Raw genomic sequence first — 23,904 nt, 5'->3', positions numbered from 1 at the left:
GACACACACACACAGGGATGGATGGATGGATGGATGGAGACACACACACACAGGGATGGATGGATGGATGGACACACACACACACAGGGATGGATGGATGGACACACAGGGATGGACGGACACACAGGGATGGACGGACACACAGGGATGGACGGACACACACACAGGGATGGACAGGCATGTCTCACCCTCGGCTTATACACGAGTCAATAAGTTTGCCAGTTTTTTTGGGGGTAAATTGGGGGCCTCGGCTTATATTCGGGTCGGCCTATACTCGAGTATATACGAAGTATTTATAAGTTTCAATATTTATGTATGGAAAGTAATATATTGTGTTTTCTGTTCTCAACATGGATGAACATGACAGGTCCCCAACCATGTAAGTGAAGAGGCCTGGTGATGCCACTGGTTGCTAAGGATACAACAGGTGATGGCAGCCTCTGCCTCCTCAGCAACCACTGGTGTTAGATTTGCTGGTAGTCCCTGGCCACATAAGCAAAGGGGCAGGAAAGGGGGGGGGAGTGACATCATAGCCTAAACATATAGCCACATGGCCATATTTGGGCAATAACAAATATAGCTATAATAGGTCAATGATGTCACCACTACCCTGGTCCCTTCCAGGGCGCAGGGAGCTGTTTTTCAGCAAGTGTCTGTTGTCGTGTTAGGATCGTCTGATTTTTTTTTTTTCTTTTGGCACGTGTCTTTCTTTCATCATGGTTGATAATGATCTACTGGATGACGTTGACAATGGGTCTGTTTTTCTTAATCAACATGGGTGGAGGAGAGTTGCAGGGGAGTCAAAGGGCCTACCACAACATGCTCTGTGTACACACGCGGAGAAAAGTCCGCTCATTTCGAGCGCGTCTCCAGGTAGGCGGGGCCCGCGAAGATGTCGCTGGCCCCGCCGCCTGGTATGGACTTAAAGTGGAACCCCAACGCCGAAAAAAATCGGCGTGGGGGTCCCCCCCAAGTCCACAACTATAAAATACTTTATTGCACAGCTCCGGGGGTCTTCCGTCTTCGGGGGTCTTCTCGCCGGACTCCTCCACTATCTTCTTGTAGCTCTTTTGCTAGCGGAGGAGTCTGGCTTTCTTCCTCGCCGCCGGCCTCTTCTTCCGACTTCGGGGGTCTTGTCTCCCTCTTCGGTTTTTCTGCCGGGCCACCGCGCCTTCTTCTAGCTCTTTTACAGGCGGTGGCCCGGTCTTCTGTCGCCGCCGCCGCCTTCCGTTCTTCTTCTTCTTCTTCTTCTTCTCCAGGAGATGTTGACTCGACGATCTCTCCGGCCGCAATGCCAGGGACGCGCTGCGCTGCCACTTATATAGGGACAAGGGAGCGGTGTCACATGGGTTTATGTCACATGGGTTGATGTCACATGGCGACAGTCCCAGCATCCTCTGTGACTGTTACATTATAAGGGGGCGGGGTCACCATGTGACACCAACCCATGTGACATAAACCCATGTGACACCGCCCCTTGTCCCTATATAAGTGGCAGCGCAGCGCGTCCCTGGCATTGCGTCCGGAGAGATCGCCGAGTCAACATCTCCTGGAGAAGAAGAAGAAGAACGGAAGGCGGCGGCGACAGAAGACCGGGCCACCGCCTTTAAAAGAGCTAGAAGTAGTCGCGGTGGCCCGGCAGAAGAACCGAAGAGGGGGACAAGACCCCCGAAGTCGAAAGAAGAGGCCGGCGGCGAGGAAGAAAGCCGGACTCCTCCACTAGCAAAAGAGCTACAAGAAGATAGCGGAGGAGTCCGGCGAGAAGACCCCCGAAGACGGAAGACCCCCGGAGCTGTGCAATAAAGTATTTTATCTCGTGTGTTGTTTTTTTTTTGTACTTTTATTTTACAGGTGAATGGGTAGGGGTACATTGTACCCCATACTCATTCACATAGGGTGGGGGGCCGGTATCCAGGGGCCCCCTTATTAAAGGGGGCTCCCGGATTCCGATAAGCCCCCCGCCCGCAGACCCCGACAACCAATGGCCAGGGTTGTCGGGAAGAGGCCCTTGTCCTCATCAACATGGGGACAAGGTGCTTTGGAGTGGGGGGGCCGCGTGGCCCCCCCCCTCCCCAAGGCACCCCCCATGTTGAGGGCATGCGGCCTGGTACGGCTCAGGAGGGGGGGGGTCGCTCGCTCGCCCCCCCTTTCCTGGCCGGCCGGGTAGCGTGCTCGAACAAGGGTCTGTTGTGAACTTGGGGGGGACCCCCACGCCGACTTTGTCCGGCGTTGGGGGTTCCCCTTTAAGTCCATACCAGGCGGCGGGGCCAGCGACGTCTTCGTGGGCCCTGCCTACCTGGAGACCCGCTCAAAATGAGCGGACTTTTCTCCGGGCGGGAAAAGTCCGCTCATTTCAAAAGTACGGCGGACTGGCATACACACGGCCGGATTGTCCGCCGAAATGCGAGTCCGGCGGGAAGATTGGAGTGCAACACGGCATTCTAAGTCCACCGTACTTTCGGGTCAAAAAAGTATGCCGGAGGCTACACACGGGGGGATTGTTTGGCGGACTTGAGTTTGCCGGACTTTTCCACCGGATTGTTTGATCGTGTGTACGCGGCATTAGGCAACACAAAATCCTTTAGTCTGTTGGTATATCTAAGTTTCTTTCTCCAGGTGGTGCTGAAAAACAACAGTCAACATGGCTGACTAGAACAGTCTATAAATCGCCAACATATCCCAAGGTGTGCAGGAACAGAGCCAGGAACTATAAAAGGCAGAGATCACAACTGGGAGTGTCCAAAAAAATAGAAGAAACCAGCAAACGTCTAAGTAAACCAGACTCCCACTACAACTGGAATATCCCCTCTGTAGGGTTGTACGCCCTTAAAACCTATTTTTTTAAACTAAACAAATCATCCTGTGAAAGATCAATTGTCAGCAGCATCAGCAGGGGTGTGTTTTTTGATGTCTAATTAGATGTCCTTTCTGGGTGAAACATTTCCCGCACTCTGGACATGAATACGGACGCTCGCCCTTGTGAATCCTCTGATGTGTTTGAAGGCTTCCTTTGACAGTAAAATATTTCCCGCACTCTGAACATGAGAAAGGAGTCTCACCTGTGTGAATTTTCTGGTGATCATTAAATACTTTTTTATCAGTAAAAGTTTTCCCGCACTCTGGACATACAATGGTCACCCTGGTGTGGGATCTGAGATGTATAAGAAGTTCAGAATTCATCCTAAAAGATTTCCCGCAACCCAAACATGACAATGAACTCTCCTCTGGGTGAAGTCCTTCTTGGTTTGGAGAAGATTCCTTTGGGTTAGATGGGTCTTTTGGTCTATCTGCGGTGTGAAATCCCCGATTGATATCTGAAGTCAAAGTATCTGTGTTTCCAGAAGTTTCCTTAGGATTAGGGAGATAATTTGATGTCTCAAAACAGTAAGGCCTGCGAGGAAGATTCTGAGTAATGGGATTTAACCCTGGAGAATTTTGCCTGATGCCATTATTTTCATCGTTATAATATTGGGATAAAATAGGACCTCCCTGTGACAAATTTCCTACATAGCGACCATCTGTTGGAAAGCAATTAAAAAAATATATAATTTACATTTATTTTTTAATTCATGTAGCAAGAAAATATATATAATGAACATAGTATCTTCTTTTCATTTATTTCAAAATATGAGTTTAACATTTTTTAGTGATCACTGGAGATGCACCTTCCATATGGTGTGCAATACCTCCACCTGATATTTTGCAAACATGATTGCATTATATTGAGGAATGGAGATGGACCTTTCATATGGTGTACAGTATCTCCTCCTCATTTGTTGGGAACATGACGTTATACTGAGGAACGGAGATGGACCTTTCATATGGTGTACAGCATCTCCTCCTCATTTGTTGGGAACATGACGTTATATTGAGGAATGGAGATGGACCTTTCATATGGTGTACAGTATCTCCTCCTCATTTGTCCGGAACATGACGTTATGAAATGTCCATCTCCATTCCTCAATATAACGTCATTTTTTTCCCGAACAAATGAGGAGGAGATACTGTACACCATATGAAATGTCCATCTCCATTCCTCAATATATGGTGTACAGTATCTCCTCCTCAATTGTTGGGAACATGACGTTATATTGAGGAATGGAGATGGACCTTTCATATGGTGTACAGTATCTCCTCCTCATTTGTTGGGTACATGATGTTATATTGAGGAATGGAGATGGACCTTTCATATGGTGTACAGTATCTCCTCCTCATTTGTTGGGAACAAGACGTTATATTGGGGAATGGAGATGGACCTTTCATATGGTGTACAGTATCTCCTCCTCATTTGTTGGGAACATGACGTTATATTGAGGAATGGAGATGAACCTTTCATATGGTGTACAGTATCTCCTCCTCATTTGTTGGGAACATGACGTTATATTGAGGAATGGAGATGGACCTTTCATATGGTGTACAGTATCTCCTCCTCATTTGTTGGGTACATGATGTTATATTGAGGAATGGAGATGGACCTTTCATATGGTGTACAGTATCTCCTCCTCATTTGTTGGGAACAAGACGTTATATTGGGGAATGGAGATGGACCTTTCATATGGTGTACAGTATCTCCTCCTCATTTGTTGGGAACATGACGTTATATTGAGGAATGGAGATGGACCTTTCATATGGTGTACAGTATCTCCTCCTCATTTGTTGGGAACATGACATTATATTGAGGAATGGAGATGGACCTTTCATATGGTGTACAGTATCTCCTCCTCATTTGTTGGGAACATGACATTATATTGAGGAATGGAGATGGACCTTTCATATGGTGTACAGTATCTCCTCCTCATTTGTTGGGAACATGACATTATATTGAGGAATGGAGATGGACCTTTCATATGGTGTACAGTATCTCCTCCTCATTTGTTGGGAACATGATGTTATATTGAGGAATGGAGATGGACCTTTCATATGGTGTACAGTATCTCCTCCTCATTGGTTGCGTACATGATGTTATATTGAGGAATGGAGATGGACCTTTCATATGGTGTACAGTATCTCCTCCTCATTTGTTGGGAACAAGACGTTATATTGGGGAATTGAGAGGGACCTTTCATATGGTGTACAGTATCTCCTCCTCATTTGTTGGGAACATGACGTTATATTGAGGAATGGAGATTTCATATGGTGTACAGAACATTCTGGTAGTGTGGTAAATACAGAAGTTACATTCTTTTGATCTGTCTACCATATGATTTAAATTACAGCTTGTGTAGCAAATGTTCTGTGGTGCAGTAGATACATCAATGACATTATGCATTGAATATAATATTTTCCGTATTGAATGTGTGAAATGTTATTACTGACAGAGATAAAAACCAGTAATTAACAATACCAAGACAATCATTTACAAACCAAATGACTATACATAGATCATATGACTAGAGTTCCTTTGAAATGATGATTCCTTCAATTTACAGAAGATAAGATACATTTATTTATACTGATCTGGCTTCTCAACTTCCCTTGTCCAACATTTATTTGGCCTCAATTTGCCTAATCACGAGTTGCAAATTCACCATCTTCATATCTCTTCCTTGACCATTGCAGCTCCCTCCTCGTTGGTCTACCTCCACACAAACCATCTCCCTTCAGTCTATTTTGAATGCTTTTTCCAGGCTCATCCACATTACCAACCACTAAGCATCCACCACCCCTCCGCTAGCTTTTGCTCATCCAACTAATACAATTCAAAATACTAACAAAGTCATCTACAACTCTGCCCTCTACACCTCCAACCACATCTCAAAATATATACCAAGATCATTCTCACCTCTCCTACCAACACGTCATGCTCCCTATCTTCCTCGTCAGCTCCTTTAGAACTCCCTACCCCTGTCTGTCTATCTCGTTCTTGTATCTCTGTCTGCCAATAGGTGATGCCCAAAATCACATCTCTTTAGAGAAACCTATCCCGCCTCTACTTAACAACTGAACTTTCACTTTCTCCATCGACTCAACTCTACACATTTATTACCTTTTTGTATCACTTGCACCTCCCTTTTAGATTGTAAGCTCTTACAAGCAATTTGTATTGTAACTGTACTGTGCTGTATCCCTTTATATTAGTTTAGAGATGCCTCTACAATTAAACCCCAAAAAGGGCAAAACGCATCAGAGGAGTTCTATACAGGTGGACAACAGGAGCTGAAGCCATTTTTCACCCATCTCATTCAAGGCCACTATTTTGTTGAATTCTCCAGAAATAATGGGCACCTCTGATAGTGTATCATGAGGTATTTCAGGAAAAATAACTCATTATGGCTACTAGATGGCAATGACGGTCATAGGAAATACTCATATTAGACAAAATACAACAATTTTATGGCTGTGGTTTGTCACATCTGTATAGCATTTTATTTTCTAAATGAGGTGCTTATTACTTACCTGTGCCAATATCTTGAGAAGATTCCTCCTGTTTAGTGGTCATAATCATCTCCCCCTCTTCCATAGACTGCTGATCTCCAACCAACATCACCTCTTCTTCCTCTTTAATTTCAACTTTCATATCAATCAGATCCTTACCCTAATCCCCCAAATGACATAATACAACATCTGGAAAAATTAGTCCTACCACAACAGGACAACAGAGTTTAGATTCACATTTAACTTCTAGGTGCTCCATTCCATCTACCTGATGAGGATGAGGGATCTCATGTTCTTCCTGTGTGGAATCCCAGGAATCCAGAGGATGGGGACATCTCTCTGGTGGGTTCCCATTACTGGATCCATCTGTAGGAAACACACACACTGACTGAATACATTGTTTCTATGTGTTTATCAGATGATGGGGGATCTAGGTGGACCCTCCGTACTGCTCTCTCCTTTACAATAAAGTCTCCTCTTACCCGGTGATGTGAGGGGCGGCTGATTCTCCATCATGACGTCCTTGTAGAGATCCTTGTGTCCTTCTAAATACTCCCACTCCTCCATGGAGAAATGGACAGTGACATCCTGACACCTTATAGGAACCTGACACACACAATGATACAGTCACCATCCAGACACATCCCTTGTCTGTTACTGGATAATGTCCCAGAATTCCCGGCACCGCTCACCTCTTCTGTCAGCAGATCAATGATCTTGTTGGTGACTTTGAGGATCCTCTTACCACTCTTTCCCTCTGTGGTCTGGCAGTGAGGTGGAGGCACTGTGATGGGTGATGTCCTATGAAGACGGCTTCTGGGTGATAATGGATCACCAGATTTTTTCTTCACTACTTTATAATCCTGTGTAAAGAGAGAAAGTAATAATTATATCTACAGACGTCCCAGAATCCTCCTCATCCCTTCGGTCAGGTCTGCGTTTTATTATTAGAGATAAGAGTGATGTCATGTGACCTCCCAGAATCCTCCTCACCTCTCCAGTCAGGTCTGGGTTTTATTAATAGATAAGAGTGATGTCACGTGGCCTCCCAGAATCCTCCTCACCTCTCCGGTCAGCAGGTAGATGATCTCCAGGGTGAGGTCCAATATCCTTTCATTCACGTGATTCCACCTCTTCTCCATTCTCATTGAAGTGGTCATGAGATCCATATTCCTCTGTAGAAGGATAATAAACTGAGAATTATCTGGACTGTACTGGGAAGAATAATGTCTGCACAGTGTTCCTCCATATTTTTGGATCCTCAGACTTCTCCTCTTTTGATATTTATGAGAAGGTATGGCCCAAACATTTTTTTGGCTATGCTTCCTTTTTGATTTACAGAAACATATTGAGTCAGCTGATAGCGGGCTACTGCCCCCATATATATTGGGGGGGGGGACCTCATGGATGTATCTGGTCTATAAACCAGAGGCTTTGAATGGACAGTTGGATAAATGGCTCTATATTTAGGATGTATCCGGTCTATAAACCAGAGGCTCTGGATGGACAGTTGAATAAATGACTCTATAGTTAGGATGTATCTGGTCTATAAACCAGAGGTTCTTGATGGACCGTTGGATAAATGGTTCTATATTTGGGATGTATCCGGTCTATAAACCAGAGGCTCTGGATGGACACTTGGATAAATGGCTCTATATTTAGGATGTATCCGGTCTATAAACCAGAGGCTCTGGATGGACAATTGTGGAAATGGGCTGATATTTAATAATTCTCTAGGCACATAATAAAGCATTACACTCTCTATCTCTAATAAACGTCACAGTAACTATGGAGGAAGAGGACGGACATGACGGGGGTGTTACTGGGTGTAAATATAAATAATATCTTATTACCTCCTCTGTTGCCAGTTCCTGCAATGTCTCCTCTCTACTTCCTCCCAACTCACCTCTCACCCCAAACTTCCCATCTGTACTTTACTTCACTTCCCGTTGCGTTCCACCAATGATATGTGGCATCACACCTTGTGGAGATTATATAAACTGCAATCTACAATCTCGGCTGTGGCTTTGTCAAGCATTCTCCTATTACGTTTTAAATTCAGGCAATGAAAATTAATAAAAATTACGAAATAAAAAATAAATTGGATCATGCTCTGAAGTTAAAAAATATGTGAAACACGTAACGTTATATTTATACAAGAAGAGCAATTTGGTGTTATCGTGCCTGGGGGGGTGTCTATAGTATGCCTGTAAAGTGGCGCATTTTTCTCCCGTTTTTAGAACAATACCACAGCAAAATTAAATTTCTAAAGGAAAAATTGTCATTTAAAACTGATCTTAAAACTGTAACGAATTGTCGGGTTTCGGCAATCTAGATAAAACTCATTTAAAAAAAAAAAAAAGGACATGGGTCGTCCCCCCAGTCCATTACCAGGCCCTTTGGGTCTGGTATGAAAATTAAGGGGAACCCCGAACCAAAATTAAAAAGAAAAATTGCTTGGGGGTTCCCCCCCAAAATCCACAACCTGACCCTTATCCGAGCACGCAACCTGGCAGGCTGTTGATGGGGACAAGGGCCTCATCCCCACAACCCTTGCCCGTCGGTTGTGGGGGTATGCAGGTGGGGGGCTTATCGGAATCTGGAAGCCCCCCTTTAACAAAGGGACCCCCAGATCCCAGCCTCCCCTATGTGAGTTGGTAACAGGGTACATTGTACCCCTGTCATTTCACAAAAAAAGTGTCAAAATGGTAAAAAGAAAAACAGACAGCTTGGGACAAGTCCTTTATTAAAAAAATAAAAAAGTCCTGCGATGTAAATCCATGACCGGAAAAAAATAAAATAAAAAGCCGCTACTGTGCAATGAATGCAGTACATTCAGCTGTTGGATGCTGAGACGGGCTGTCAGGACTTCACAAGCTCTTTGTTTCAAAGCTATGATCAGCTACTGTATACTACAAACACTATTTGATTGCTGACACTTCAATTGCCACCTTCACCTTCAGAATTCGCCATCTGGCCCCAGTGAATCTCCAGGCCATTCCCTGCCTAGGCTGGGGGGGGGCAAAGAGAATTTTGGGCGTTTTTTACTACTATTTTCACATTTCTTGATCTGGCATGGATGTATAATGTCCTCGGAAATAATCATACTAAGCTTTTGGAGCCGAGAATTTGTCTGGCACACCTGTCTTAAAATTCTTGTTGTTTTTAACTACAATACCTGGAATGCTAACTCAGTAATTCACCATAAATACAATAGAAAGTACTCTGAAACGCGTTGAGTGCAAGAGTACTGTATATCACTATATGTATAATGTAAATCAGCAAGCCGGATCTGGAGCCAGAAGGCATGTCAGCCAAGCAAGTCTTTTAACAGGAATGCAGGAGAGCGCCTCTGTGATGTTGACCAAGGTGAAGGCAGAGATCGTCTGGGCTGGACGGTGTAAGTAGGCAGGACTGATGAGCAGGATATCATCAACAGCTGAGTACCTATGGAGAGATAGGAGCTGGCAATTAGCCCACAGCTGAGCGGCCAGCTCAGAGAATGAAGGGCTGAGCCCAGCCCTGACATACAGTATCTTTGTAATTTACAATTTCATGCTCCCAACTTTGTGGGAACAGTTTGGGGGTGGCGCCTTCCTGTTCAAACATGACTGCGCACCAGTGCACAAAGCAAGGTCCATAGAGGCATGGATGAGCAAGTTTGGGGTGGAGGAACTTGACTGGCCTGCACAGAGTCCTGACTAGAGAGAGCGGAGACTGCGAGCCAGGGCTTCTCTCCAACATCAGTGCCAGACCTCACAAATGTGCTTCTGGAAGAATGGTCATCATTCCCATAGACACACTCTTAAACCTTGTGGACGGCCTTCCCAGAAGAGTTGAAGCTGTTACAGCTGCAAAGGGTGGGCTCAATATTGAACCCTACAGACGAAGGCTAAATATGCCATTAAAGTTCATGTGCGTGTAAAGGCAGGTGTCCCAATACTTTTGGTAATATAGTGTACACAGAAGGACAGCCAGAACCCAAGAATTTGCCACAGTTTAGTAATCCCACGACATGTGCCACTGGGGATATCCAACAAACACATGGCTATCCTAAACATATTGCTTACGCCGTCCATTTTGGAATCAAAAAACTAGCGACAACCATTGGTGTTCAGAGGTGGGTGGGAATGGATAAAGACACCATAAAATATATTTCACACGGTAAGAGTTCAATGGTGTAAAACAAAAAAAAAAAACATAGACAGCACTCTAATACTCATCTCCAAATATTAATTGAGTAAACTCCAGGATAAGGTAAAATCGTATTAAAAGAGCATTGTGGTGTTATAACATTACATGTTTCATGTGTTGTTGAACCTTAGAGACAGTTTTCTTTTTGTAATTTACATTTTTTTTTTACATTTCCTGATATTCAACTGATTTATAGGGTTCATGACTAATAATATATGGAACGTACTGGCAGAGTGTGCAACACAGCCGTCGCCAAAGAGAAACATAGGTTGCAGTTTGCATTTTCTCCACAAGGTGGTGATCTCACATGTCAATGGTGGAACCAGAGACAGGAAGTGATGTAAAGCTCAGGTGGTACATTCTCGGTGAAATGTGAGTTGGGAGGAAGTAGAGAAGAGACATTGCAGGAACTGGCAGCAGAGAAGGTAATAAGATATTGTTTTATATTTACACCCAGTAATCACCCCGTCATGTCCATCCCCTTCCTCCATAGTCACTGTGATGTTTATTTGAAATTGAGAGAGTAATGCTTTAATATATGTTTAGAGTATTCCTAAATATGAAGCCATTTCTCCTAAAAGATACATCCTAAGTATAGAAACATTTATCCAACTGTCCATCCAGAGCCTCTGGTTTATAGACCAGATACATCCTAAATATAGAGCCATTTATCCAACTGTCCATCCAGAGCCTCTGGTTTATAGACCAGATACATCCTAAATATAGAGCCATTTATCCAACTGTCCATCCAGAGCCTCTGGTTTATAGACCAGATACATCCTAAATATAGAACCATTTATCCAACTGTCCATCCAGAGCCTCTGGTTTATAGACCGGATACATCCTAAATATAGAGCCATTTATCCAACTGTCCACCCAGAGCCTCTGGTTTACAGACCGGATACATCCTAAATATAGAACCATTTATCCAACTGTCCATCCAGAGCCTCTGGTTTATAGACCAGATACATCCTAAATATAGAACCATTTACCCAACTGTCCATCCAGAGCCTCTGGTTTATAGCCTGGATACATCCTAAATATAGAACCATTTATCCAACTGTCCATCCAGAGCCTCTGGTTTATAGACCAGATACATCCTAAATATAGAACCATTTATCCAACTGTCCATCCAGAGCCTCTGGTTTATAGACCGGATACATCCTAAATATAGAGCCATTTATCCAACTGTCCACCCAGAGCCTCTGGTTTACAGACCGGATACATCCTAAATATAGAACCATTTACCCAACTGTCCATCCAGAGCCTCTGGTTTATAGCCTGGATACATCCTAAATATAGAACCATTTATCCAACTGTCCATCCAGAGCCTCTGGTTTATAGACCGGATACATCCTAAATATAGAGCCATTTATCCAACTGTCCATCCAGAGCCTCTGGTTTATAGACCGGATACATCCTAAATATAGAGCCATTTACCCAACTGTCCATCCAGAGCCTCTGGTTTATAGACCGGATACATCCTATATATAGAACCATTAACCCTACTCCTATATATAGAGCCATTTATCCAACTGTCCATCCAGAGCCTCTGGTTTATAGACAGGATACATCCTAAATATAGAATCATTTATCCAACTGTCCACCCAGAGCCTCTGGTTTATAGATCTGATACATCCTAAATATAGAACCTGTAAGGGCTTACCTAGGTTGGAGTCCATATTGCAGAGATGTATGCTCACCCTTGCAAATACACACAGCCCACAGGAACAAGGTAAAAAGCCACCTGGGCTGTGAATCTATACATGGGGGCTTGACAGGATTTTGCCGAAGGATAGTCGAAGTAAAGCCATAGTCAGGGATTGCAGAAGTCAGGATAAACTATAAACAGAGCCAGGGTCTGACGATGGGGTCAGTCTTGGAACACTGCAATTAGAACCCAGGAACACTTGGCAAAACAGGAGACAATGAACTGACAAAGCCCTCAGAATGAAGCAGTGTTTTATACTCAGCGGTAACCTGCCTCAGCTGACCCAGGAGTGACAAGTACTGATTGCAAGGAAAGATCCAGAGAAAAGTCCTCAGTACTTCCTACAGAACTAGGCTTGGCTGGAAAGCAGGCACAATTAAGAACCGAGGAGTAGCTCAGAGGCAAAGCAACAGGAGTACTAAACAGGCAGTCATGAGTTCAATACCTACTTGAGCCACTTGGGGCGTGACCATGCCTGGCCATCTGCAGGGCATGGTAGGGACCATGACAGAAACATTTATCCAACTGTTCATCCAGAGCCTCTGGTTTATAGACCAGATACATCCTAAATATAGAACCATTTATCCAACTGTCCATTCAGAGCCTCTGGTTTATAGACCGGATACATCCTAAATATAGAACCATTTATCCAACTGTCCATCCAGAGCCTCTGGTTTATAGACCGTATACATCCTAAATATAGAACCATTTATCCAACTGTCCATCCAGAGCCTCTGGTTTACAGACTGGATACATCCTAAATATAGAACCATTTATCCAACTGTCCATTCAGAGCATCTGGTTTATAGACCAGATACATCCTAAATATAGAACCATTTATCCAACTGTCCACCTTAGAGGACTAGAGGACATTGTTCTTTTATACATGCTTCCTCCGGCTATACTTGTGTATGTTTTTGTGTGTGTTTTTATCGGATACATCACTAAGGATGAGCTGAACACCCCCCCACCCCGGTTCGGTTCGCACCAGAACCTGCGAACAGACCTAAACTTCGTGTGAATTTTAGAACCCTATTTAAGTCTATGGGACTCGACCGTTCAAAATCTAAAGTGCTAATTTTAAAGGCTAATATGCAAGTTATTGTCCTAAAAAGTGTTTGGGGACCCGGGTCCTGCCCCAGGGGACATGTATCAATGCAAAAAAAAGTTTTAAAAACGGCCATTTTTTTGGGAGCAGTGATTTTAATAATGATTAAAGTGAAACAATAAAAGTGTAATATTCCTTTAAATTTCGTACCTGGGGGTGTCTATAGTATGCCTGTGAAGGGGCGCATGTTTCCTGTGCTTAGAACTGTCCCTGCACAAAGTGTCATTTCTGCAGGAAAAAAAGTCATTTAAAATCACTCACGGCTATAATGAATTGTCGGCTTCCATAATACAGAGAACACTCATTGAAAGTCATTGATAAAAATAAAAATAAAGAGTGGGGTTCTCCCAAATTCAATTACCAGGCCCTTCAGGTCTGGTATGGATATTAAGGGGAACCCCGTGTCAAAATAAAAAAAAACTACATGGGGTTCCCCCTAAATATCCATACCAGACCCTTTATGTGAGCACGCAACCTGGCAGACCGTAGGAAAAGAGGGGGGGATGAGAGAGCGCCCCCCCTCCTGAACTGTACCAGGCCACATGCCCTCAACATTAGGAGGATGTTTTGGGGTCGTCCCCCCAAAGCACCATGTCCCCATGTTGATGAGGAAAAGGGCCTCATCCCCACATCCCTGGCCGGTGGTTGTGAGGGTCCGAGGGCGGGGGGCTTATCAGAATCTGCAAGCCCCCTTTAACAAAGGGACCCCCAGATCCCGGCCCCTCCCCCTGTTTGAAATGGTAAGGGGGTACAAAAGTACCCCTACCATTTCACAAAGAAAGTGTAAAAGAATGTTTAAAAAAACAAACACACTTTTGAAAAAGTCCTTTATAAAAAATAAATAAAAAAAAGATTCCAGCGGTGGTATCCAGCGACTCTTGCTCAAGGTGCTTTGGGGGGACCCCAAAGCATCCTCCCCAATGTTGAGGGCATGTGGCCTGGTACGGTTCAGGAGGGGGGCGCTGTCTCACCCCCCCCCCCCCTCTTTTCCTGCTGCCTGCCAGGTTGCATGCTCGGATAAAGGGTCTGCTATGGATATTTAGGGGGAACCCCACGTCATTTTTTTCTTAATTTGACGCGGGGTTCCCCTTAATATCCATACCAGACCTGAAGGGCCTGGTAATTGAATTTGGGGGAACCCCACACTTTTTTATTTATTTTTATTTTTTTATCAATGACTTTCAATGAGTGTTCTCTGTATTACGGGAGCCAACAATTCATTATAGCCGGGAGTGATTTTAAATGACTTTTTTTCCTGCAGAAATGACACTTTGTGCAGGGACAGTTCTTTACAGGCATACTATAGACACCCCCCAGGTACGAAATTTAAAGGAATATTACACTTTTATTGTTTCACTTTAAGCATTATTAAAATCACTGCTCCCGAAAAAACGTCCGTTTTTAAAACTTTTTTTGCATTGATCCATGTCCCCTGGGGCAGGACCCGGGTCCCCAAAAACTTTTTAGGACAGTAACTTGCATATTAGCCTTTAAAATTAGCACTTTAGATTTCTCCCATAGACTTGTACAGGGTGTTCCGCGGCTTTTCGAATTTGCCACGAACACCCCAAATTGTTCACTGTTTGGCGAACAGACAATGTTTGAGTCTAACATGAGTTTGACTCGAACTCGAAGCTCATCCCTATACATCACACACATAATGAAAATTTTTTAAATTGTGAAAATGGTCAAGCCATCAGAGATTAAAATTAGAGCTCAGGGCCTGGCAGCCAAGGAATTTTTTTCATGTGCATTAATGTGGCCTTAAAGGATAAGTTTGGAAGTAACCAGTTCAAACTTGCATACCCCCCTTCAAGTGGCAGCATCCATATAACACTGCAGTTGTCCCACGTGGCTCTAAGACCGATAGCCAAGTAGTCACATAACTACTGCTCATTCAGCTCTCGATCTTCTACTCCATCACTTACTGGAGTGTCTGGATGGAGAGTTAGGCCAACACTCAGCTGCACGCTGGAAGGCTGAGCCAGCTGTCAGTCAGCTAGGTGTATCCCAACAATGTTGCCGTAGTTCTCTTATAAATATCAAATGAGGAGCAATCTGAGGTGTCAGAACTATTGAGGAGCTCTGTGCAGCTCCCAGCACAGTCCAGATAATTCTCAGATTATTATTCGTCTACAGAGAGGAATATGGACCACATGATCACATCAATGAAGATGGAGAAGGGCTGGAATGACATGACTGAGAGGATATTAGACCTCACCCTGGAGATCATCTACCTGCTGACCGGAGAGGTGAGGAGGATTCTGGGAGGTCACATGACAACACCCTTATGGCTGTAGTTAGAAAACAACCCTGATTGGACAGGTATAGATTCTGGGAAGTCTGTAGTAATAAGTGTTATCATCTCTCTTTACACAGGATTATAAAATAGTTAATAAAATATCTGGTGATGCGTTAACACCCAGCAACTGTTCTCAGGGGACATCGCCCATCACAGTGCCTCCACCTCACTGCCTGACAACAGAGGTAACCAGTGCCAAGAAGATTCTACAAGTCACCAACAAGATCACTGAGCTGCTGACAGGAGAGGTGAGCGGTGCCGGGAATTCTGGGACATTATCCAGTAACAGACAAGGGATGTGTCTGGATGGTGACTGTATCATTGTGTGTGTCAGGTTCCTATAAGGTGTCAGGATGTCACTGTCTATTTCTCCATGGAGGAGTGGGAGTATTTAGAAGAACACAAGGATCTCTACAAGGACGTCATGATGGACAATCAGCCGCCCCTCACATCACCGGGTAAGAGGAGACTTTATTGTAAAGGAGAGAGCAGTACGGAGGGTCCACCTAGATCCCCCATCATCTGATAAACACATAGAAACAATGTATTCAGTCAGTGTGTGTGTTTCCTACAGATGGATCCAGTAATGGGAACCCACCAGAGAGATGTCCCCGTCCTCTGTATTCCCAGGATTCCACAATGGAAGATCAAGAGATCCCTCATCATGATCAGGTAGGTGGAATGGAGCACCTAAAAGTTCAAAGTGACTCTAAACTCTAGTAGATGACATTCCAGCTGTTGTAGAACTAATTTTAACATATGTTGTATTTATATCATTTTGGGTTTTAGGGTAATGACCTGATTGTTGTGAAAGTTAAAATTAAAGAGGAAGAAGAAGAGATGTTGGTGAGTGGAGATCAGCAGTCAATGGAGGAGGGGGAGATAATTATGAAAACTAAACAGGAGGAATCATCTCTAGGTATTGGCACTGGTAAGTAATAACAATAAAGGGTGTTTTATAGCCAAAGCAAATAATCTCCGTATTCTGCCTAATGTGATTATTTCCTATGATCATCAGCGCCAACTATTGGCTGTAATGTGATATTTTTTCTAAAATGCCACAATCAGAAAAAATATAGTGGATACCCCGTAGAAGGTGGTACAGACAGATTAGGGTAGGATATTCCAGGGGATGAGAGAGGCTCGTATGGGTTATATTTTGAGACAAGATTGGGGATGTAGCTCAGAGCACAGAGTTGTGGATGTCTGTGTATGTTGTTAGTAATGTTAATTGTATTTATTGGACAAGTGGAAGCAAGTGGACAAATTGGTAGAGGGGTGGTGGCCGCTGAGTGGTTGGTAAGGTGGATAAGCCTGGCAAAAGCATTCTTGGTAGATTGAAGGGGAGGTAGCCTTTGTAGAGGTAAGTCAATGGGTAGAGAGTAGTAATCAAGAAGATAGAGATAACAAAGCTCATGCTTTGATTAGACAGGGTGAGTCTTAGTTATAAATGTTGGACCAGCATCAAAAAGTCATCTCAACTTCTGTAAACTGAAGGAATTATAATTACTTGGTCAGATTTCGGGGCTGGGCTGATAGGATCAGCAAGTGAACTATAGACAAATGATCTACTGTATGTACAGTCATTTTGGTTTGTAAATGATTGGTATTGTAAAATTATGATTTCTACATCTCTGTTCAAAATAAAATTTGCAACAGTCTGCGCTATGTCCAACATAGAAAACTTCACATACTTTGATAAAGAAAAGATTATTTTCAGTCCATAAGAACGTCATCAATGTATCTACTCCACCACTGCATATGTCGTACAAATATTGTAGAGGTATTAAAAACCACGTGATAGACCAGTGATTCTCAACTAGGGTTCCTCCAGAGGTTGCTAGGGGTTCCTTCAGCATTGGGCAATTTCTACCTCTATGATAAGTTCCCACCAACACCATTGATCTTTTTAGCTACCTGTAAGGAGGTAATTCTTCCCACTGACCATCACACTAATGTATCATGAGTTGTAGATTTCTAATTTTTAGCAGGGGTTCCCCCGAGACCAGAGAACTATTTGAAGGGCTCCTCTGTGTTGAAAAGGTTGAGAAAGGCCGTGATAGACTGATCAAAAGGTATCTGCTGTACTTGCCACACCACCCCATGTTCTATATACCATTTGAAATGTCCCTCTCCATTCCTCAATATAATGTCATGTTCCCAACAAATGAGGAGGAGATACTGTACACCATATGAAAGGTCCATCTCCATTCCTCAATATAACGTCATGTTCCCAACAAATGAGGAGGGGATACTGTACACCATATGAAAGGTCCATCTCCATTCCTCAATATAACGTCATGTTCCCAACAAATGAGGAGGGGATACTGTACACCATATGAAAGGTCCATCTCCATTCCTCAATATAACGTCATGTTCCCAACAAATGAGGTGGAGATACTGTACATCATATGAAAGGTCCATCTCCATTCCTCACTATGATGTCATGTTCCCAACAAATGAGGAGGAGATACTGTACACCATATGAAAGGTCCATCTCCAGTCCTCAATATAATTTCATAATGCAATCTCGTTTCCAAAATATGAGGTACCTCACATAATATGGGAGGAGCATCTCCAGTTATCACCAAAAATGGTAAACTACTCCAATATTTGGAATAAATGAGGAGAAGATACTATACGCATTATATGTATACTTGTTACACGAATACAAAAATAAATATTAAATATTTGTTTTAAATTGCTTTCCAACAGATGGTCGCTATGTAGGAAATACATCAAAGGGAGGTCCTATTTCATCTCGAGTTTATAAGGCTGAAAATACTCCAGGATTAAATACCATTACTAAGAACCCTCCTCAGAGACCTTACGGCTTGGAGACCTCAAAGGATCCACCTCCTAATCCTGAGGAGTCTTCTGAAAAATCAGATACTTTTACTTCAGATAACCGTTCGAAAGTTCACACCGCAGATAGACCAACGGATCCAACTAACCCCAAGGAATCTTCTCAAAGGCAAGAAGGACTTCACACAGGGGAGAGCTCATTGTCATGTTTGGGTTGCGGGAAATCCTTTAAGACGAATTCTGAACTTCTGCTACATCTCAGATCCCACACCAAGGTGACCATTGTATGTCCGGAGTGTGGGAAATCTTTTACAGATAAAAAAGTATTTAACGATCACCAGAAAATTCACACAGGCGAGACTCCTTTCTCATGTGCAGAGTGCGGGAAATATTTCACATGGAAAGGAAACCTTATTACACACCAGAGGATTCACAGGGGCGAGCGTCCGTATTCATGTTCAAAGTGTGGGAGATCTTTCACTCAGAAAGGACATCTAATTAGACATCAGAAAACACACTCCTGCTGATGCTGCTGACAATTGTATGGTGATTTTTTTTTTACTTGATGATTTGTTCGGTCCATATAACAACTGTATAATAAAATTTCATTTTTAAGGGGGTACGTCTCTGCACAAGTGATATTTCAGTTATGGTGGGTGCCTGGTTTGCTTACACACACATCCATTGGCAATGGCTTCTTCTTTTTTTTTTTTTTTGACCCTCCAGTTGTGATCTCTGCCTTCTACAGTTCCTGGCTCTGTTCCTGCACACCATGAAGTCTGTTGGGGATGATAGGCTTTTCTTGTCAGCCACATTGACTCTGCCTTCCATATTAATTATTCACTTCCATGTTATAGATGCAATGTTAGTGATGAGTGCCTCTACAGTCTGTCAGATGTTTTCTTACATCATCTGGAGAGAGAAACCTAGACTTACTAATGTGCTAATAAACCAGTTGTGTACACTGGGCGTGCCCCTGCCACTCTCCTTCCTTTTATTTGTCAGCAATTCCCACCTGTCAAAATGACAGCCGGGAGTTGCTGTGCAAATAGAACATCTGTAATAGCCGAACTGTCTCACACAGTGTTTATATACATTGTTCATATGCCAGATAAGAGGATTAAAAGTAGCATTTTTTTACTTTTGTATCCACTCTGTTTCATTTCTCTGCAGAGATTCTATCTTCATTTGATGTCAGATAAAGAAACCAGTTAAAAGAAAATTTGTCTGCCTCTGCCTGCTACAGTCTGTCAGATATCTTCGTATGATGTCAGTTAAAGAAACATAACAAATTTCAAAATGTGTCTGCCTCTACAGTCTGTCAGATGTTTTCCTACATCATCTGGACAGAGAAACCTAGACTTACTAATATACTAAAGAGTTCTATGTTAATAAACCAGTTGGGCGTGCCTCTGGCGCTCTTCTCCTTTTTTTTCATCAGAAATTCCCACCCGTCAAGATGACAGCCGGGAGTTGCTGTGCAAATAGAACAGCTGTAATAGCTGTCTCACGCAGTGTTTATAAAAATTGTTCAGATGCCAGATAGAGGGATAAAAAAGTAGCATTTTTTTACTTTTATATCCACTGTTTTATTCTTCTGCAGAGATCCCATCTTCATATGATGTCAGTTTTTTTTAAGAAATATATTTTTAAATTTAACCTCTGCTCCAGTTTTATCCATTCGTTCTCCCTTAATTAACTCCTTCTTCACCTTAACTATTATTTTCTTGCTGTTATCTTTTTTTATTTCTATTTCTATATATATTTTTTGTTTATTTCTATTTCTATTTTTCTTGACTTTTTATTTTTATTTTTAAATTTTTTTATTTTTATCCATTTTATTCATTAGTTTTTTTATTAACATTTTTAAGTTGGGGGAAAAAAAAGCTTTTATTTCATTTGTAAATAACTTTGGAATGCGTTGTACCGATATCCTATTTTCAGTGTTATGCCACGTACACACGATCGGAATTCCGGCCCGCAAAAGACCGATGAGAGCTTTTCATCGGAAAATGCGACCGTGTGTATGCTCCAAGCGGAATTTAGCTGGCCCAATTCCCACCAGCAAAAATTTGAGAGCATGTTCTCAATTTTCCCGACGGAAAAACGTTCTATTGGAAATTCTGATCGTGTGTATGCAATTCCGACACGCAAAAACTCGCGCATGCTGAGATTCAACTACAAGATGGAAGCTATTGGCTACTGGGTAGTGAACTTCCTTTTTCTAGTCCCGTCGTATGTGTTGTATGTCACCGCGTTCTTGACGGTCGGAATTTGGTGTAATCGTGTGTATGCAAGACAGCTTGAGCGAAATCCCGACGGAATTCCATCGGGAAAACCATCATAGTTTTTTCCGACCAAAATTCCAATTATGTGTACGCGGCATTAGCCAAAACGGGACACATAAAAGAATCAAGTTCATAATTTGCACTTTGCATTTTAAATTGTATAAGTTTTAGATGGAACCCCTAGTAGCACCGTAGCCAAACTAAGTGCCTTGGCAGACTGCTGCGGAGCCGGCGGCACTATGGGCGGGACCAGGGGCTGGGACTCGCAGAGTGTTCGCCCGTTCCCTCCCCCGCCAGGGATCCCGCCACAGGACCTCTGCTCCCATAATCCGTACAGCCTGACATTAGAGCCACCAATAAGTGTTGCAGCAGCGCATCGCCCGAGCCCGACGCACCCAGGACACCCACACCATCCTCTGCTCCCAGAGGGGCCATTCCGCTAACCAGTGCCCCCCAACCCATCCCCAGGCTGACATGACAGGCGCGGGGACTGGCCCACCCCCCAACCCAGGGGAAGTGACGACCGAGGGGGGGGGGGGGGGAGACACAGACACCACAGGCAAAGGAACAGATAGCGATTTACGAGGCTGCCCAGGGGAAACCGACCGACCAACCGCTGCCCTGGATCCCTGAAGAGGTCCCGACCGGACCGACGCTGCACCAGGCCCCTCTGAATCCGTGCGCGACAGCTCACCCACAGATCCTTGGTCCTCCCTGCCCGCCAGGGGACTCTTCTAAGGTAGAAGGGACCAGGCGCCCGCGAGCGACTTCATCAGCCGGTGCCCGGTGGTCCACGCGGCTCACCCCAGCAAGTCTCCCACGCTGAGCCCTCTGCCGGCCTGCAGACGCCGCTCCTGGACCGCTGTCGTCTCCCAGTGTACCTCTGCTTCCTCCCGCGATGGCCGTCCTGGGGGAGGGTCCCACTCCAGTTCCCACGGTTCGTCCCCACCATGCGCCGGGGAAGGCCCCGCACAGTGCGCCGCCGATTCCTGAACCATCGGTGAAGGAGGCCTGCAGGGGGACGCCTGTGCTGGGGATTCCTCAAAGCCCCTGCAGCGGAAGCAGGTGTAGGATGCTTCGCCCTGGCGGCTGGAGGGTCCGATATCGGGCTCCCCATGTGGCAGCTCACCCTGGGGGTCAGATCGGGGCTGAAGCACACAGGAGTCCATGACCTACTCGCGCGTGGTGTAGCAGGGGAAGGATAAGCAGGTTCCTGCCCCGAGCCCTGCAGCAAAACAGCCAGCTGACCATTCAGCCACTGCGGACAGTTTGCCTCAGCAGCTGAGCGCAGCTGCCCAAGGAGCCTCTCTAGGTTTTCCATGAGGAGCGCCAAAAAGAAATCCAAAAACTATGAGTTGCCTCTTCTCTTGCTGCCCACTGACTGAACTAACCCCAGGGGATAACAAGATCCAGGCCCCACCTACTATCATACCCAGTGACCAATCAACCCCCATCCCTTGACCTGTTCATTTTCTATTTACAAAAATGAACATGTGCAACCTCTACAGCTTCCCCCCCAGTCATGTGGGCAATGCACCCAGGTTCCCTTTTGCTCCAGGCCTTTTCTTTATGGAATTCCCTAATGGCAGTGACCTATATTGACAGGATAATGTGTCCGCTACACTGCAAAAATGGTTCAAGAATGGTTTGAGGAACATGCCAACGTGTTCAAGATTCTCCAGATTTCAATCCAATCGAAAATCAGTGGAATGTGCTGGAAAAAACAAGTCTGAACATTCAGAACTTAAAAGAGAAATATGGGATTCACCAAGAAAAAAATGTGTAGATGCAACATCTATCCGATTCTGCATCTGTCCCAGCCAGCTCAGCACTGAGAACTGAGCGATCAAACACCACTGATCACTCAGTTCTCCCCCTCAGCTCTAAACAGAAAGACCGGTTGTCTGCTCTGCCCCTCCAGTGCTCACTGAAGGAAGAGACCAGACACATCCTAAATATAGAACAATTTATCCAACTGTCCATCCAGAGCCTCTGGCATGTATGCGGTCTATAAACCATTTATCCAATTGTTTCCAGGAGCTCTCGTTTGCTAGTGTCGCCATCTGGATTGGTCGTGTGCACCCGGTTGCCAGAGTACGAAATTCAATGGCGTAATTGGCAAACTCGTACTCTGTTTGATGGACATGAGGCACTTGGCAGCAGAAGAGGAGCGTGCAAGAACGTCAAATACCCTTTTAAAAGATGCCACAAATTCAGGGTAACTCAAGACAACAGAATTTTGCATCTCCAATAGACGGTTTGCACAGGCCAAGTCTCAGAAAGCAAATATATCACAAAACCTACTTTACTTCTGTCCGTGCAACTCGGGAGCGTTTGTAACATCGTGGCAAACTGATCCATGCATTTAACCTGCTCATCCAATCTGGAAAAAATATTACCAACAATTGGATTGACTGCATCTTCTGAATTCATGGCCTTCGCCTACTGTCAGAAACCATGAATGAGACCAAGACAGATGTACAGTTAAATCACACTTGTTTCATAATAAAATTAAATAAAACAAATGTAGTCAAAACATAGCCACAGTTCGGTAACCGGGATGTATAGTCAGACAAGCCAGAAAGTCCGGAAGCCAGAGCTCAGCATAGTGGAACAGGAAGCAGGATCTGGAGCCAGAAGGAATGTCAGCCAAGCAAGTATTTAACAGGAACACAGGAGATAGTCTCTGTGATGTTGACCAAGGCGAAGGCAGAGATCATCTGGGCTGGACGGCTTAAGTAGGCAGGACTGACGAGCAGGATATCATCAACAGGTAAATCACTGTGGAGAGATAGGAGCTACCAACTAGCTGAGAGGCCAGCTCAGGGAAGGAATGGCTGAGCCCAGCCCTGACAGTCTGCAGGTGCGTGGCTTAAAGCAACCTGGAAGTCCCCTTTAATAATAGGGAGCCTTCCGACAGCGAGCACCCTTACATGGATGAGTATGGGGTACCCTAGTAAGCCTACTCATTCACAGAAAAAAGAAAGTTGTAACCTTGAAATAGACACTCAAACATTTGTCCCTCATGGTAAATACATCATCAATCCGGATTCCCACTTCCCATTGACTGGCGATAAAAAAAAGATGACAACCGGGTGCACACGAGCAATCCAGATGGCGA

The 23,904-nt window shown here is 44.2% G+C and overlaps 2 protein-coding genes across 2 annotated transcripts in view; one reads left to right on the top strand and one right to left on the bottom strand.

Moving 5' to 3' along the window:
• Positions 1–1,758: 1,758 nt before the first annotated feature.
• LOC143956329 (uncharacterized) lies at positions 1,759–8,271 on the bottom strand. Its single transcript, XM_077466545.1, has 7 exons — positions 8,229–8,271; positions 7,440–7,550; positions 7,068–7,238; positions 6,858–6,981; positions 6,644–6,741; positions 6,397–6,535; positions 1,759–3,518 (listed from the first exon to the last, which is right to left on the bottom strand). The coding sequence occupies exons 2-7, from the start codon at positions 7,542–7,544 to the stop codon at positions 2,887–2,889; spliced, it is 1,269 nt and encodes a 422-aa protein (XP_077322671.1). The 5' UTR covers positions 7,545–7,550; positions 8,229–8,271; the 3' UTR covers positions 1,759–2,886.
• A 2,648-nt stretch (positions 8,272–10,919) lies between these two features.
• The window catches only part of LOC143955217 (uncharacterized), a 127,403-nt gene continuing 114,418 nt past the window's right edge, over positions 10,920–23,904 (top strand). Inside the window, 7 exon segments of the mRNA XM_077465301.1 lie at positions 10,920–10,994; positions 15,528–15,640; positions 15,768–15,938; positions 16,025–16,148; positions 16,265–16,362; positions 16,480–16,621; positions 18,406–19,019. Of these exon segments, the coding sequence (XP_077321427.1) occupies positions 15,536–15,640; positions 15,768–15,938; positions 16,025–16,148; positions 16,265–16,362; positions 16,480–16,621; positions 18,406–19,019 (1,254 nt within the window). The 5' untranslated portion in view covers positions 10,920–10,994; positions 15,528–15,535.

This window comes from Lithobates pipiens, unplaced genomic scaffold (genome assembly GCF_037356315.1).
Source record: "Lithobates pipiens isolate NorthernLeopardFrog02 unplaced genomic scaffold, aLitPip1_a1.2 Scaffold_35, whole genome shotgun sequence".
Lineage (NCBI taxonomy): Eukaryota > Metazoa > Chordata > Amphibia > Anura > Ranidae > Lithobates > Lithobates pipiens.
Note: the sequence above shows the minus strand (reverse complement) of the source record. Positions and strands in the feature narration are given on the sequence as shown.